At 42.8% G+C, this 15,902-nt stretch overlaps 1 protein-coding gene across 1 annotated transcript in view; it reads right to left on the reverse strand.

Moving 5' to 3' along the window:
• Positions 1 to 15,902, reverse strand: part of LOC126481726 (muscle M-line assembly protein unc-89-like) — a 1,115,867-nt gene that overhangs the window by 562,935 nt on the left and 537,030 nt on the right. Inside the window, exon 34 of the mRNA XM_050105679.1 lies at positions 9,399 to 9,620. Within this exon, the coding sequence (XP_049961636.1) occupies positions 9,399 to 9,620 (222 nt within the window). The remainder of the gene's footprint in view (positions 1 to 9,398; positions 9,621 to 15,902) is intronic.

The raw sequence follows: 15,902 nt of genomic DNA on the forward strand, positions 1-15,902 counted from the left end.
GGCGTTTAATTCTGTCATTGACATAAACTTCCGAAAATGTATCTGTCACTGACGTAAAAAACTTTCCTAAATAAAACCTGTCGAAAGAAGCAAACCAATATCGTTAAATTGTTAATACACAAAGCGAAACCAGTAAAGCCGAGTGTCCTAGCCAACTAAATTCGCTCTTAGTTTGTATTAGTAAAGATAAGATTGCGGCGCTTAGTTTAGTCACAGTCGTAAACTTCCGAAAGGACATTCTTCGCTGAGTTAAAAAGACTAGTAGTGCTATCTATTGGTTCTTTGTTGCACTACGGAAATAAAAACGCCATCTACTGGTTCTTTGGTGTACTACACGATGATGAAACGTCCGATCTACTAGGCTTAGCAGACGATTTTAAATAATATTTTAAACTATGATATCTGTTTTTCATCTCCTGTTTTGATGAAATAAATCCTTTATGTTGCCGAAGCTACAGTCGAGTTAACTTTGAAAACCCCATGAAAATTCGTCTAGCAGTTTTCGAGATTGGCATGTTCAAACAGACAGGCACGACCGTTTTACATTTTTATTATTATTATAGATTTTACCGACATAATGACTTTCATTTCACTGAAATTGATAAACCGATGCTGAATGACTAGTTACATACTCTGTCCGACTACTTAGGGCCGCTGCAGGGCACGACATACTATACACAGGGTGGAGAAACTGAAAATGTCCTGGAAAAAATTTCATGCACACCAACTTTTTATACAGGGCAAGTTGTGTCGCCTATCTTATGAAATATTTTCTGCGCCAGTTTTATTTTCCGCATCCTGTACAAACGATCACGCAGATGACTTCTGTAGCCCTATGACACTGGACGCGGATGACGTTGTTATGCACAGCGAGGTGACTTCGTTAGAAACCTGTTGCTAAACGACGAGTCGCTTGCCCATGATGAGCGTCTGTTTCAAGGATTCACAACTAACTCTAAACAGGAACAAACGTAGTGTGATGCTGTAAGTTTCTTTATTGTGAAACCTGCAGCATATATTATGTCGCAGTGGGATATTATACAGATAACTGGAAAACAGTATGCTGCGTGATGTTTTATTTAAGTATATGAGCTTTTTCGGCCTTATTGACTTCATCGGAACATGTCCTGACGTTGTAGATGCACGTATATCAACTTCGAGTAAACCATTATTGCTGTCTGTCGTTGCTGCCTGCAATACTATTTTCAGCAACATTTATAAAGTTGTTCAATTATTTGCTGTTGCACCTATATTATAATACGTTTTTCACTAACTGATAGTTGTAGAAATTCAAGTTTGACAGCTAGTTTGAAGTAAACAGTTAGCTGTAAAACTTGTATTTCTACAACTATCAGATAGTGAAAAACATATTATAATATAGGCGCAACAGCAAATAATCGAACAACTTTATAAACGTTGCTCAAAATAACGTTACAACGAACAACTACAGAGAGCAATAATGATTTACTCAAAGTTGACATATGTCTATCTACAACTTCAGGACATGTACCGATGAAGACAATAAAGCCGAAATAAGCTCATATACTAAAATGAAATAGCAAGGAGCATACTGTTTTCCATTTCTCTGCCTATTGTGATACGCTTAAATCGGCGATGAAGTCAGATATCATTTGATCGCACGAGCGGTGATCAGTCACTCGCATCAGTTATTACCGTCGACTTTCTGGGACGCTTACTAATTTGGTTTAACGGAAGAAATAAGAAGACTCAAGCAAAAGCTGCAAGATTTGCACAGAAAAGCTCTTTACTACATCTCATGTCGTCATAACATGTAGTGCATCGCCCACGTTAAGCGTGATTTGCTTTGAATATACTTACCAGGATAACGTCTCTCTGGAACTTTGAAACTCTCTAAAATAATAGAGAACTCCACGAATCGTAATATCGCGTCCTAGCTGAGGAATCAACATCAACCCACGTTAGCCCTACTTGAAGGTCACCAGCAGAGGATGTGGAAATTTCTGGATCATGATAAAACACTTAGCGAGTTGCGTGAGCATGGAGAATGTCTCATTGCGTTGTGTTGAGAGCTCAAACGATCCGATACATGATTTATCAAACCCATTTTGATAAAGAAACCGACATGTAATTCGTCACTCACTGTCAGATAAGTAGTCCTGAAACACAATACTTACACTTCATGTTTACCGAACATTTACTGAACTTGTTTCAAAAATATAAAAACTAAGTTAGAAATTCCCGTAAACACGAATAATTCAAGGAAAAAATTAAGAATAAGGGGAAAAGTCTCAAACTATTGAGCATCTGTTAAGATGACGCAATTAAACCAAAAATATTGAAAAAATTGTTACGCTTTTTCAACCCATTTAAGACTCAAGGCAGCTATAGGCCAACACAAATAAGCTTTATCAGAAATGGAGCAACGAAGCAGACGAAAACATACAACTGGGCAGGATGTTTAACGTGCGTAACACAGACCAGTGCTCATCTCGATGTGTACACACCCAGTTTCAACGAAAAGATCAATAAATTTTAAAGCTCTTCTCCAGTTTCAATTCTCTTTTATGGACATCTTCAGTTAACACGCCTCACTGTTTGCAAAACAGCCATTACGTATGTCTTCCGGGCGACAACTCGCAATCGTGATTGCCCCAGGCTTTTGAGGAGAATGCATTAAGGAAAAGAAAAGTGCTTGTTGTGATATTAAGATTCAGAAATTAAATGATCATGTGGCGTTGATGGCGGAGAGGCCCCACCTGGGAAAGTTCGGCCGCCGTATTTCAAGTCTTATTTCAGGTGCCACATTGGGTGACTTGCGCATCAGTGATGATGAAATGATGATGACAGCGCAACACCCGGTTCACGAGAGGAGAAAATCTCCACCCTGGCCCCGCTGCATGGTAGGCAAACACGTTACCAATCAGCTGAGCAGGCGGACAAGAAGCAGAAAAAGTCTTTATCTACGCTAGGTATAGGTTTCCTACCTATATAATTATTTCAACACCAGCTTGCAATGATCTGTAAATAATGTAGCTATACCTACCAGCGGAAAACTCCTGTCGGAGCATAAAAAAAGACGTATATGTTTCTCTTCAAAAGAGTCTGACAGAAAAGTGGGAAACCAGGTGCCGAAATCATCGTCCTGCCTTCATCATCAAAAATTTTGGCATCCAAACATATTCTCGCTCTTTTAATACATAACTTTCTCAATCCTTTTACCCAGTCTCTCCCTGTAGTTAAGCCTTCATACTCAGTATCTCCCTCTCACTGCCTCTGTCTGTATATGTCTCTCTCCCACTGTTTCTTTTTCTCCAATTGATTTACAGTATATTCAACTGCCACTTCTCCCCTCTCACTTACACGGCCTGCTTTTGTCTTTCTTTTACACTGCCACTTTCACCACTATGCCTCGGCAGTTAAAAAATACTAAATATACTAAAATACTAAAAAAGACTATGGGGTCCAAATTATGTGTTCAAAATTTCGATCCAAAGTGCACCCTCCCCTGTACCTACGCGTTAAAGTTCGCTCGTATGTGAGAGTCCAGAACACCCCCCTCCCCCTCAGTCTATGTATGGTCATGTCTCTCTGCTGGTCTCTTTCAGCATAAAAGTGCGAATATGTTCGCCTGCCAAATTTTTGGGTGAGGATTGAGGCAGGTCACTTTTTTGTCACAGTCCTTCAAAGACGAACATATTCGCCTTTTTTCTGCTGTGAGAGCACCACTTTCCCTCTACTTCCCTACTTTTCCCTGCTACAGCAGGGTGTGATGCTTGTATGAAACGAATTCTATTGGTCAGTAAAGTTTTCACAGTTTGTTTATATATTTCGACACATTCATACACTTTTTGTCACCTATAAACAAGAAATAACTACAGATAATGAAAGATTAACACAAAATCTTTGGCATTACATTTTTTTTTATTACTTTTCTCGTCGGTTGTAATTCATCCAAAATATCTGGCTTATGCTTATTGTCTTAAAATAGGGATTACTGGAAATATTTTACTAAATTTGACGTCCTCGCAGTTTTACCTAATTTTTGGCAGTCATTTTGAAGTTCTTTTCGGGGATGTTTAAGACTATTTTCATCCCAGTTTTTGTCACTGCAGTACCACTTTGGGCATATTTGAACAGCGGATAAATGCTCCTGTCGGAGCACAAAAAAGGGGAATATGTACCTCATTAAAAGGCACTGACAGGAAAGCTTTTAAACCGATACTATAGTTGATAGAAGTGACCACTCCACAAGATAAATGCTTCCTCTAATTTAAGCGCAGTGCTCTGATTCACCGTAAGCTAGCTTTACACTACTTTACATAAAAATGCACAATATTTTTAGGCTACTCCTACAATATACAAAAAATTTGCAAGTATAAAAAGTTTCATATGACTGGTGGCAGCACAAGACAGAACTGTAACTTCTGTTTATGACCGCTAACACTCGATTGACACACACAGAAATCAAAATACAATAGAGAATACGGTTTAACCGTTGCATGTGAACTGAAACGTATTTCAATTAAATTAAAGCGTATTTCCGTAACAGACAACGAAGAGAGATCCAGAAGAAACTGTACGTGACGGAGAAAAACTAAAATCTAATCTGAATTCAGTATACGAAAATTAGTCGTAATCACCTAGTCTCATACAGAAGGCAAAAGTTTGTTGTGCGGTGTTACAATTCCACATCCACAGTAGGCAGTAACTCTACACTTACAGACCGGTCCATAACAGGCCTCTCAGCTATCGTGCCTACAGACGCGTAATACACAGCGTCTAACGCGACATACAAGGCGAATGTTTATCTGGATGACCTTCCTGTGACTTTTGGATATACATTTAATACCTCCGCTTCTTTCCAATGGTGTGACGTCAGCTTCTTCGTCAGAAATGTATAACAAGTGATAGTCAAATGCATCGTGAATTTGCGTTTGTACCTAAATGATGCTTCGTAGACTCTCATGGGCGTTTTGGCTTCAATGATTCCTGTATGCTTGTATTATCAAAAGTCACACTTTTGCATGATTTTCCCGTGCCTCTGATCATTATGGTGCTTGTTCTTACACCGGTGCATCATTGTCCCGAAATACAGTATGACAGGTGTAAGTTCCTAAACCGTTAACTACATGCCTCCTAAGATAACAGCAGTGGACAGCTCACTGACGTTACTGGAGCAGAGAGCTCGCACTGCTGGGACAGGAGATCGATCAGCGAGCTGTTCGCTCTATCTAGGCGATGTGGGCGACGTCGCACACCCACTCTGAAAGGCATGGCTGTCGCCACCCGGGCCGGAGATTAGATTTCAACGCCCCATCGACAACTTGGTCATTAGAGATGCAGCACAAGCTCGGATTACGGAAGGGCGGCGAAGGAAATCAGCTGTGTCCTTTAAAAGGAACCACCCTGACATTTGCGTTAAACGATTTAACGTTTGGGATAGCTCGCAAGAAATCAAGATTCTCATCGAGAAAGCAAGAAGCGTGTTTCTGAAAATGAACTCCTTCTTCAAAAACGATAACATACCTTTAAGAAGAAAAATCAGACTTTCACACTGCTATCGGAGCAGAGAGTAGAGATATGGACCTTAAATAGAAACACGGAGATGAAGCTGGAGGCCTTTGAAATGTAGCTTTATAGGCGGATCCTGAGAAAACAGACCAGAGAGTGACAAACGTAGATGTCTCGAGAAGATTGAACGCAACACCTAAATTAATCAAGACAGTGAAATGCCGAAACTTGCAATATCTAAGACATATATGCGATATACAAATAGATACGATTTGCTACAAAAATACGTCTTGGGAAAAATCAACAGCAAAAGAAGTCCTGAAGAAGACGAATATCTTGGTTTGACAACCTCTGATGCTGGTTCAGTATGTCTTCAACAGAACCACTCCGCGTTGCTACGAACAAGAGAAGAACAACCATGATGATCGCCAGCATGCGAAACTGATAGGCACCGAGAGAAGAAGAAGAAGATTTAGCGTAATCACGGTGTAGCCAGAAGCCGGCTGAATTACGTGTTGCGTTAAGCACGAAAGTGCCACAGTAAGTAGAATGTTGATCTTAAATTTCCACTGTATCCTTAAGGTGTACGGTTGCCCTTAAATTTCAAATCTGGATCCCCAGATACTCGAAAGGGAGGGAAGGACAATTAGGGCTCAGTATCCTATCGAGGCGCAGGTAGAGATTGTTCAAGTGTGGAGAAGGGAATCTGTCGTATCCTCTGAGTATCATCCCAAAAATTGCCTTAAAACGTTTAGGGAATCCATGAAACAATCCTAGAACTATTATCAGACTCAGATATTCAGCTGGATGGTCCGAGAGGAATTTGAGCCGTCCCCATGTCATTAATCCACATAACAGAAAATTCGAACTTCCTCAGAATGGGGTTGAAGTGTTTACCGAAACAGTGATGTACCGTTCTGTCATGGTCGTTTTGATATCATCTGAGTATGAAATATTACGGCAGGTCGTCTTTTTCCTTATTTTATTACGTTTTTATGACAGTTCCTCTTCGGCTATTTCGACGATTAGTTGTTCAGCGCTCATTTATTCAGTTTTCGGCTTCAGTAGCGTGAACTCCGCATTACGTGAAATTGGAAATTTTCTTTTGGTAGAAGAAGCAGACATTGGAGCTCAGACAGCTCGAAACAACTGCCTGTGTTTGCCTGTACGTGATCAAACTACAGTGACAGCGCATGACAACTAGCTCTGGGATAGCAATCTTTACTCAAACTGGAGTTCATTTCCTCATCCGAGATGGCGGACAGCTCCAATTTTGATACACTCCAACGAAGAGGAACACAGTGCAACACATACTGACTTTTAGAGAACTGATTTGACTCCAGTATGTTCAATTTTCATCTCGAATCAAACTAGTCCTTTACTTCAATAGTTAACAATGGTGCTCAGGGAAATGTAGGTAACTTTTTCTTGTGTAAGTCTGAAACGCTTATTTTAAAAATTTTATTTACAGTGTGTCAAGAAAATGCTGAGATCGCCCGTGTGACCCGCGTTTGTACATGGTTTGATCGCCATCTTGATTCCCGTTCTGTGATAGGTTACGCGGGTAGCATTTTCCAAAACAAGTTTGGAAAAATTTAGGGTTTTACTTCTTGACCCATTTTTCTCTGAAGGATTCTTGCCCACGCTTCGAACTATTGGGACTATCTGATTAGAAAAACAGTGGAAATTAGACTATCTGATAAAAACTGTGATTGAGACGCCAGCTGTGCACTTAGAAATGTATGGAAGCCTGCATCTGATGCTGAAATAGCACAGTGGAAGGCTTCTCGTAGTTCACCCCCTGAATATGAGTGGTGACGCAAAAAGTGGTACTGGAAACAGAGCACTACCACCGTTCACGTCATTTCCGTGACGTCATCATGACGTATACCTAATAAAGCAAATCAGACGCCGTCCTCTGGGCACAAAAGCGGGAGCCTTGCCAGTTTCACGACAGTCTAGAGCTGCGATGTTCCGAAGCTACGGTTCGGTAGGTTTGGTGGAGTACGTAAATGAGGCAGTAAATGGTGGGGCTAGCGGTAGTACTGGAGCATTGGTAGGGAAAGAAACATGAAAGAACGCGTAAGAGAGGAGTTGGAAGGCGATGACGTCTCTTTTTTTGTGTTTGGTTGTTTGTTTTGCACGTAATAGAACCGCCCAAATTGTTCAAATGGCTCTGAGCACTATGGGACTTAACATCTTAGGTCATCAGTCCCCTAGAACTTAGAACTAGTTAAACCTAACTAACCTAAGGACATCACACACATCCATGCCCGAGGCAGGATTCGAACCTGCGACCGTAGCAGTCGCACGGTTGCGGACTGCGCGCCTAGAACCGCGAGACAACCGCGGCCGCCTAGAACCGCACATCATTCAGTGTTAGTCCATTGTGCATTTCATATCGTTCGAGAATATAAATTGCATTTCATGAGTAACAAAAATTAGTTGACCTCCTAACTTCTGCGCCTTTGTCTAATCAGTGCAATAACTTCTGACGCAAGTACAATTTACATGCACGAACGTGAGAAAATCTCTATAGCTATCGTTGTCATTTTGTACTCAATAGAGCGTTCTTCATCACGAACAAAGGCAAGAGTTTCCTGTCGTTATTGATATGTGCGAAAGTTGTTTACGAATAACAAAATGGTTCAAATGGCTCTGAGCACTATCGCCTTATCATGTGAGGTCATCAGTCCGCTAGAACGTAGAACTACTTAAACGTAACTAACCTAAGGACGTCGCACAGATCCATGCCCGAGGTAGGATTCGAACCTGCGGCCGTAGCGGTCGCGGGGTTCCAGACTGAAGCGCCTAGAACCGCTCGGCCACAACGGCCGGCTTACGAATAACAGAAACACGTTTTATAGAAGCTCGACGAAGTGTTGAATAGAAGTTTGATATATCTGAGGAAATAACGTGTTATTATGCTGTACGATAAATGTGTAAGTTTTTTATTTTTACGATAACGTTCCTCTGTTTCACGTTCTAAATCAACAATTTTCCAATAAAACCAGAGTTAAGCATTGCCAAATAAATTTTGCTATAAATTTCCATTATCTTTATGTGACAGACAGGATGATACCTATGTAGAACAAAGATGTTCAGTTTCTAGGCGGTTCACTACGTCTGGTTACTGTATGAATCTAGTAACAGAGATCACATACGTAAACAAAACGAGCGATATAAGGTAAGGCCCGATAGTTATCCAACACACAGAACATACAGGTAATGCGGTTATTACGCCGTGCGGTGTAGCCGTGCGGTCTGGGGCGCACTGCCCCCCCCCCCCCCCACCCCCCCTGATGAGATTCGAGTCTTCACTCGGGGATTGGTGTGTGTGTTGTCCTTAGCGTAAGTTAGGTTAAGTCAGATTAAGTAGTGTGTAAGCCTAGGGACCGATGACCTCAACAATTTGGTCCCATAGGAGCTTACCACAAATTTCCAATACGGATACGATCTTAACTGACCGAGGGCACTATGAAAACTGCTGTAGCCTAAACTTACTTATGACAGTCTGCTGTAGCCTACGGTAGTTTTGCAGCTGTACTACAGCCTGAGTTAGCCTCACACGACGATAGTCGAGGCAGTCGCGGAAAGCTTGGCATTTTATCACAATTCGGCGCGGCTTGTTAACTGAAAAGTTTTTGTCCGAGGGCTCTGTCGCGAGAAACTTTATAGCCATATTAGTAACAAACTTCATTTACATTTGGTCTCTCTAAGACAAAAATACGAAACTGATGCAAAACTATTACCAAATTGATTAATATTTTTGTGACGGATTTCAAGGCTGTGACTCTAGTCCAACGGTTGAAGCCTTCAGAATAGTAGAAATGTTAAGGGGCGAAGTGAAAGGCGTTGGCTGTTCCCGCGAGTCTCGACCACCGGCAGCAGTGCGGGCCGCTCACCTGGCACTCCAGCGTGATGTCGGAGCCGGCGAGCGCCTTCAGCTGGCCCGGCAGGATGGCGACGAACTCTGGCAGCTCCCGCGGCCGGCCCACGGTGACGGGGGAGCTGGTGGCCACCGACTCACCCCAGCCGTAGCGGTTGCGCGGCGTCACGCGGAACCTGTACTCGGCGCCGGGCTTCAGGTTGAACGCGTCGTAGCTGTTGATCGGCGAGACGCCCAGCTGAAACACGGCGAGACCACAGCTGCACTCAACAAACACGCTGGCTCAGTCTTACAAGCACGCGACTGCAGCGGGAGACATCGTCTACACTCGTGTTCAGAAAAAAAAACAACAGAACACCTCGAACAACTAGAGAGAGGACGTTCATGTTCACAGGACACGTACATTAGTATCTTCTGCAGAATTTGAACGGTGTCGGCCAGCATGTTCATAGTCGACATTGATATCGCAGCGCAGCACCATCCGCGGATACGAGGGTATTGTTTTTTTACGACCCACCGTCTAATTTCTTATGGTGGGTCGTATGTTGGTACTTAGCCGCTGTGACTGGGTCCGGGGTCCGGAGTGACTGAAAGTAACACCACACCGGCTCCCGTCCGCACCCACACCGTGGCCCGTGTCCCGCCACGTGGAGACGGGCTCTATTTGTTTACATCCATTTGATATCTTTTTTTTGTGCAGCATTAGAAAAACTTATAACTAATACAGAATCAATACGAGGGTAATCCCAAAAGTTAGGTCTCCTATTTTTTTATAAGTACAGAACTCGGTTTGTGTGGCAGTTGGTCACACTCTTATGAAGAGTGATTCACGAGCTGTGTGTAAACATGTGCATGCCGCGCTCGGGCGCTCAGTCTTGGCTTGGCAGCCGTTGAGAATGGGGCTCCCGTTGGATGTTACCGCCATGTGCTAATTGCGCGCAGTTATTCGGTTTTTGAATGCAAAGGGCACTGCGCCGATTGAAATCCATCACCAATTGACGGAAGTGCATGGATGTCAAAAATGAAATTACAATCAAATGAAAACCCTTAGCTGCTTACAGGCGTTGGCATACGTCAACGGGGACAGCTGAAAATGTGTGCCCCGACCGGGACTCGAACCCCGGATCTCCTGCTTACATGGCAAACGCTCTATCCATCTTTTTTTTAATCTTATTTTGTTCGCCTTCGTTCGTTGAATCTGCTCAGGGCAGACGGCTACTCGTTTTTTTAAGTTCGTCGTTGATCGGTTAACTCAATTTTTTTATTACAGAGGGCAGCTAACCCTCTGACCGAACACGCTGAGATACCGTGCCGGCTATCCATCTGAGCCACCGAGGACACAGAGGATAGTGCGACTGCAGGGATTTATCTCTGGCACGCCTCCCGCGAAACCCACATTCTCAATTTTAGCTATAGAACTAGAAAGATCCAACGTTGTAAGGACTGACGCAACATTCTAGATAGAAAGTGTTTGGCGTCACGAGGCGACAACCCACCTCGATCCTCTATTTGTCGTCGTGTCCGGTTAGATTGCAGAATATCTCATTACAGCGTCGTATACCAAGCAGCTCGGAGTGCATAGGCACTTGGAGTGACGCGCGATGAACATGTCACGTGCAACCTGCTAGTACGTCGACGTGTTACTCGGCGAATGCCGACACAATGGCAAGTTAGCACCCATGGGCCACACCGTGAAACACCCTTGTCAAAGAGCTCCATCAGCCGTTACGTTCCTACGTGCTGAAAAACGACTTCGAGAAGCAACTAGTTCGAGAAGGCGCGGCAGTAATAGACGAAGACCAACAACAAATGACGATATCGAACAGCTTGTTTCAGGTGCAGTACAACACGATCCGAATGTCGGCTCACAGTACGTTGCTGCGGTCACTGGTATCAGCTTCTCATCTGTGTGACTAACAGTGCACGGTGACAACTTCCACATGTACGGTCTGTCACTGACACAGGAGCTACAGCAGAACGATGTCTATCGGAGAGACATTTTCTACAAATAAAAAAAAGAAAAAGCTCCGCGCGAACAGGCCGTGAAGGCCCAACGATAACGACTGGCCGCCATGCCATCCTCAGCCGACAGGCTTCACAGGAGGCCGCGAATGATTTCACTTGGGCGTCTTACGAAGTATTTGTTCTCAAATGGACTCACTTTCACGAATTAAGTTCATGAAGCCGTCGTAATATGTATTACTTGAAGACTCGAAATCAAAGATGGGTAATCCGCGTCGTTCGTCTAATCAGAATGTGCTTTAATGAGCGGTGTGGAATTGCAGGTACTCTGACAAGCGAGGTGTATCGAGCTCTCAGTGTCAGAAATTTAGGTGCTCTCCTTGGAAATGTCAGCCTAGATATTAGAAGCCGTATGTCGATGCAGCATATTGACCACCCACCCCATCCTGCGCGTGATGGGACGCAAGAACTGAACAACAGGTATCCCACAAAATATTTAGGACGGCGTGACCAGAAATGGTCCGCACGCTTGCCCGTTTTAATATGAGCAGATTTCTTTCTGTTGGAAGATCTAAAGAATCATGTTTATGCCACGGAACACACAACCGCAGATGACTTCAAAAGCACATCGAGGAAACCTGTCGCTCTATGAAATCAGAAACACTATGCGTAGCATGGGGCATCCATTAGTTTGAACATTTCTAATTACCTAACTAAAACTCGTAGAAATTTGATGTAAATCAATCTGGACACATTTGAATTAAATGCAGCGGCTACATCATAGACAAGACAATATTTTATTTAAGAAATTATAATTGGTTCCTGCAACACTCTGAAAGGAACTAAATAAACAATGGTCATGACTTCGCAGAAAACGTATATTACGCTTACCTACATAAATAAATATTCCACTGACTTATTATTTTGTACTTTACAGAGCAAAACTGACTTACCTGAAACATTGCATTTCGAAAACTGAGACGGAGGAAAGTCTACGATAGTAGAAGCGAAAATGTTCCAGCAGAGAGGATTCCGCAAGCGAGCCGTTTGCGAGACAGTCGCCAATTTGAGGCTACGAGCTGCCACTGACTTCGTTATCAAACATAGTCCAAATTAGTGCAGACGTACTGGAATTTTAAACTTTTGGATTAAGTCCTCTTCTAACTGGGCTCAGGTTTCGTACAAGGCCAATCTTAAAAAGAAAATGAAAAAAATACTACTTGAGCACTTTATTTGTTAAATTTTACTGCGATCTCGTGCCTGTTCAAGGATGTGCTGCACATTCTCGCATTTAGAAGCAATACTGCTCCCGCCTCTCGAGTTAGCTACGAATTATTTCAAACATATCACCCCCCCCCCCCCTCCCCCACCGGATCATCTTGACAATACTGCAATTCGCTGCACCAGTTCTTCAACTGCATCAATGGCAGTGTTGTACACTTCACTTCTGAGATGACCACAGGCAAAAAAAAAGTGTCCAGAGGATTGAGGTCAGGTAATTTTGGGGGCCGAGGTCCATCTTGGACGACTGGCGCTATAGGTGTCGCCTTACACTAGCAGTAAAACGCACCCATGCTCCACTATGCGTGTATCATACAGTGTTTTAGGGGTACAAGTGCAGATAGTGTGGTAATTGTTACCTTAAGATGTATGCACTGCAATGTGTTAGTTGTGTTTCCCCGAACATGTCACATAATGGACTACCTGATGTTTTCTGAATGGCCTCAACTGCCACTAAGTGGACTACACCTGCTGGTATAGACTAACTGTTCTGCATCCATGCATCCACACCTGACCTGCTACCCAGGGGAAAATAAGGATTAATAGCTTGCTCTTACTACATACACTTAGAGGTAGTAAGTAACGAAAAAGCATGTGAGTCTTAATAGCTATATTTATTAGTCTGCAAATCAAGTAAATAGTAATGTTATGTTGTTCAGCACACTGTCCTTCGTCGCCATAGAAATATCTGGACTTATACCCTTAATACAATGTACATCTCATCTCCGAGCAGTCCGGCAGGAAGCTCCCGCCTCAGAAACCCAAGGTACCCCTGTCCGTAAAGTTCTCTAGGAAGAGTGTATGGCCCAATAACACGATCATCTAGTGTCTCTAATCACACATTCTATGATAAACGTTACTTATGTGATGACCAATGAACAACATGTCTTTACGTCATTCCAATAAATGTGTGTTACGGAAATTAAAAATGTGATGAAGTGTGAATGCTGCTTCGTCTATAAATAAAATGTTGCTCCTAAACCGATGTTTGACTCCAATCTGTCGTGGTATCCAGGGACAAAACTTCATTCTAGAACCAAAGAACCTTTAGGTAAGAAGTTGAACCCGGAGATGGTAGAGGTGCAGTGAACAGCGACGCAAAATTCTCTGTGCACTAGTGTTGCTTAGTACAGCCGCTTGTGCAGCCATTCCCCTTCTTGGAAAGTACAGTACTTCTTCCAAACCAATATCCTCAACTTCGGGTCCTGACCTCCTGCTCCTGTGTCACTTGACAACCTGCATTGTTGTCAGAGACGCTGGTAGATCCCTGTAAAGGTATTGTTTTCGGGGATTCTTCGATCAGGGTATTTGAGTTCGTACAAACACGCACCTTGCGACGCATTACCGTCAGCCCTATCACAGGTGAAATGCAGGTCCGCATGCACTTTCCATTGTGACTATACGAGACACTGCTCAGATACTACGATTCTGCACTATATCCATCATGTTTCTCCTGTAAATATCATTTAGTTACAACACTATCGCTCAGCAATGTTCAGTGCTGTTAAAAGCATCACTTCGCGGACTGTTTGTGGTGCGCAGAGAGCAAAGCATAACGATATTTACAACGAATGCATTCTGTGGCGGTTTGTATCAATACGTCCACGTGTCTACTGAAAAGTTTGTGCTTTTAGTATCGTATACATTCACTGTGTGCCACATTTCGGTAGCCACACTAATTTTATGAATTTCGCAAAGAACATCACATTCGCCGTTTACTGCAGAAATTTTTTCTTTCACAACTACAGTTTCGGCCTTTGGGTCATTTTCAAATGGAACTGCAAAAGATTTTGCATAAGATAATGTCAGACTCTAAAATCCTCCGACATGTATTCATGCCACCATCAAAAGTAGGTCTCTTCACTCTAGGACTTTTGTACATCGTGAAATGATTTAAATTACGTGAAATGTTAACATGACTGACGTAAATCGCTGCAGATCAATGTTCTAGCACACTGCTTACATGTCAACGGCGAATATGATATCCTTTGAAAAAGTCTAGATGTCTGTGAATCCTGACCATGAGAAGTCAATTAATTTTATGCAGTTAGAAAAGAAGGTTACATTGGCTATAATTAGTTTTTGAACAAGATTTCAGGAACAGATCAGCCGTACAAATCACGATTCAATGAATGTCACAGTGTATATCTACGACGTAAGACACATAATTTCGAATAACTGCGTACAGCTGACAATGATGAATAAAGGTGCTTACAACACGCTCTGATAGGTGAGTTGCAGTATGTGTCCGTACTAATGAACAGATAAATGTCACTGGACACTTCCAGATAACGAGCTGCATTCTAATAACTTGTCGCAGCAGTTGTCAGCTATGGCTTTCATTCAGTCTAAAAGAGTCCCGGTATGAAAACGTCGTCTGTAGACCGCCACATTACTAATTTTTTTTTGGATTTTTTTTTTTTGCGAAATACACGTGTAAAGACGCATTTATTTGCGAGGAATATACAACAGAATGAGCTGGGGACAGAACCCGCTCCTCCCGAATGTGATTCAGGGGTGTTCTCAGTGTGTAATCCCGCTCGGAGCCAATAATGTCGCTTGTGACGTTGTAGGAAAAGATAAGACTGCCTTGACAACAGTTTTCCGCCAGCTGCTGGTCGTGGCTTTTATTTTATCCAAGAGCGGACGACTACGCACCAATTGCTCTTTACGTATAGTACAATATTCCAACTTATACAGCTCCATACAAACCGTCATTCTTCGTTTGCTGAGTTTACTATATTGTGTAGGGAGTAGCCTCGAGAATTTCGTACAAATTCTAACTCTACTAATCGTATATGACCTGTCGATTGGGAGTACCGCTTTAACACGAGCGTCCACTTTTCACGGACTACTGATACCATTCATCTGGTGTAACATCCAATTTCAGCGTTTGTAGAGAGTTTTCGAAGAAGTAGTTATCTGATTTTAAATTTAAGACAGGGATGTTACGTATTTATGTGCCTAACAAGGCAGACAACACCGCATATGGGCAGTCGTCTTGGCTGCGAGCGAAATAAGATCCGTCACGTGGCAAAGTTTCCGCAAGTCATGTGGGCACTTTGAATCCGCGATCTGAGCAGCTGCTTTACCCTATTCGGCCTACAGCTAATGTTTGTGGACTGTTAGGTTGGGTTCAGGGTGATGCTTTTACGGGTGACTTCAGGTGATCTCCCTGTGTCATTACGTTGTAAATGAGAACGTAAGAAACCCTGCCAAGAGCGAGCAGTGTTAGCAGCAGATCGGGATGCCCAACGACTATCGCAGCATTTGAATC

Source organism: Schistocerca serialis, chromosome 5, assembly GCF_023864345.2.
Source record: "Schistocerca serialis cubense isolate TAMUIC-IGC-003099 chromosome 5, iqSchSeri2.2, whole genome shotgun sequence".
NCBI lineage: Eukaryota > Metazoa > Arthropoda > Insecta > Orthoptera > Acrididae > Schistocerca > Schistocerca serialis.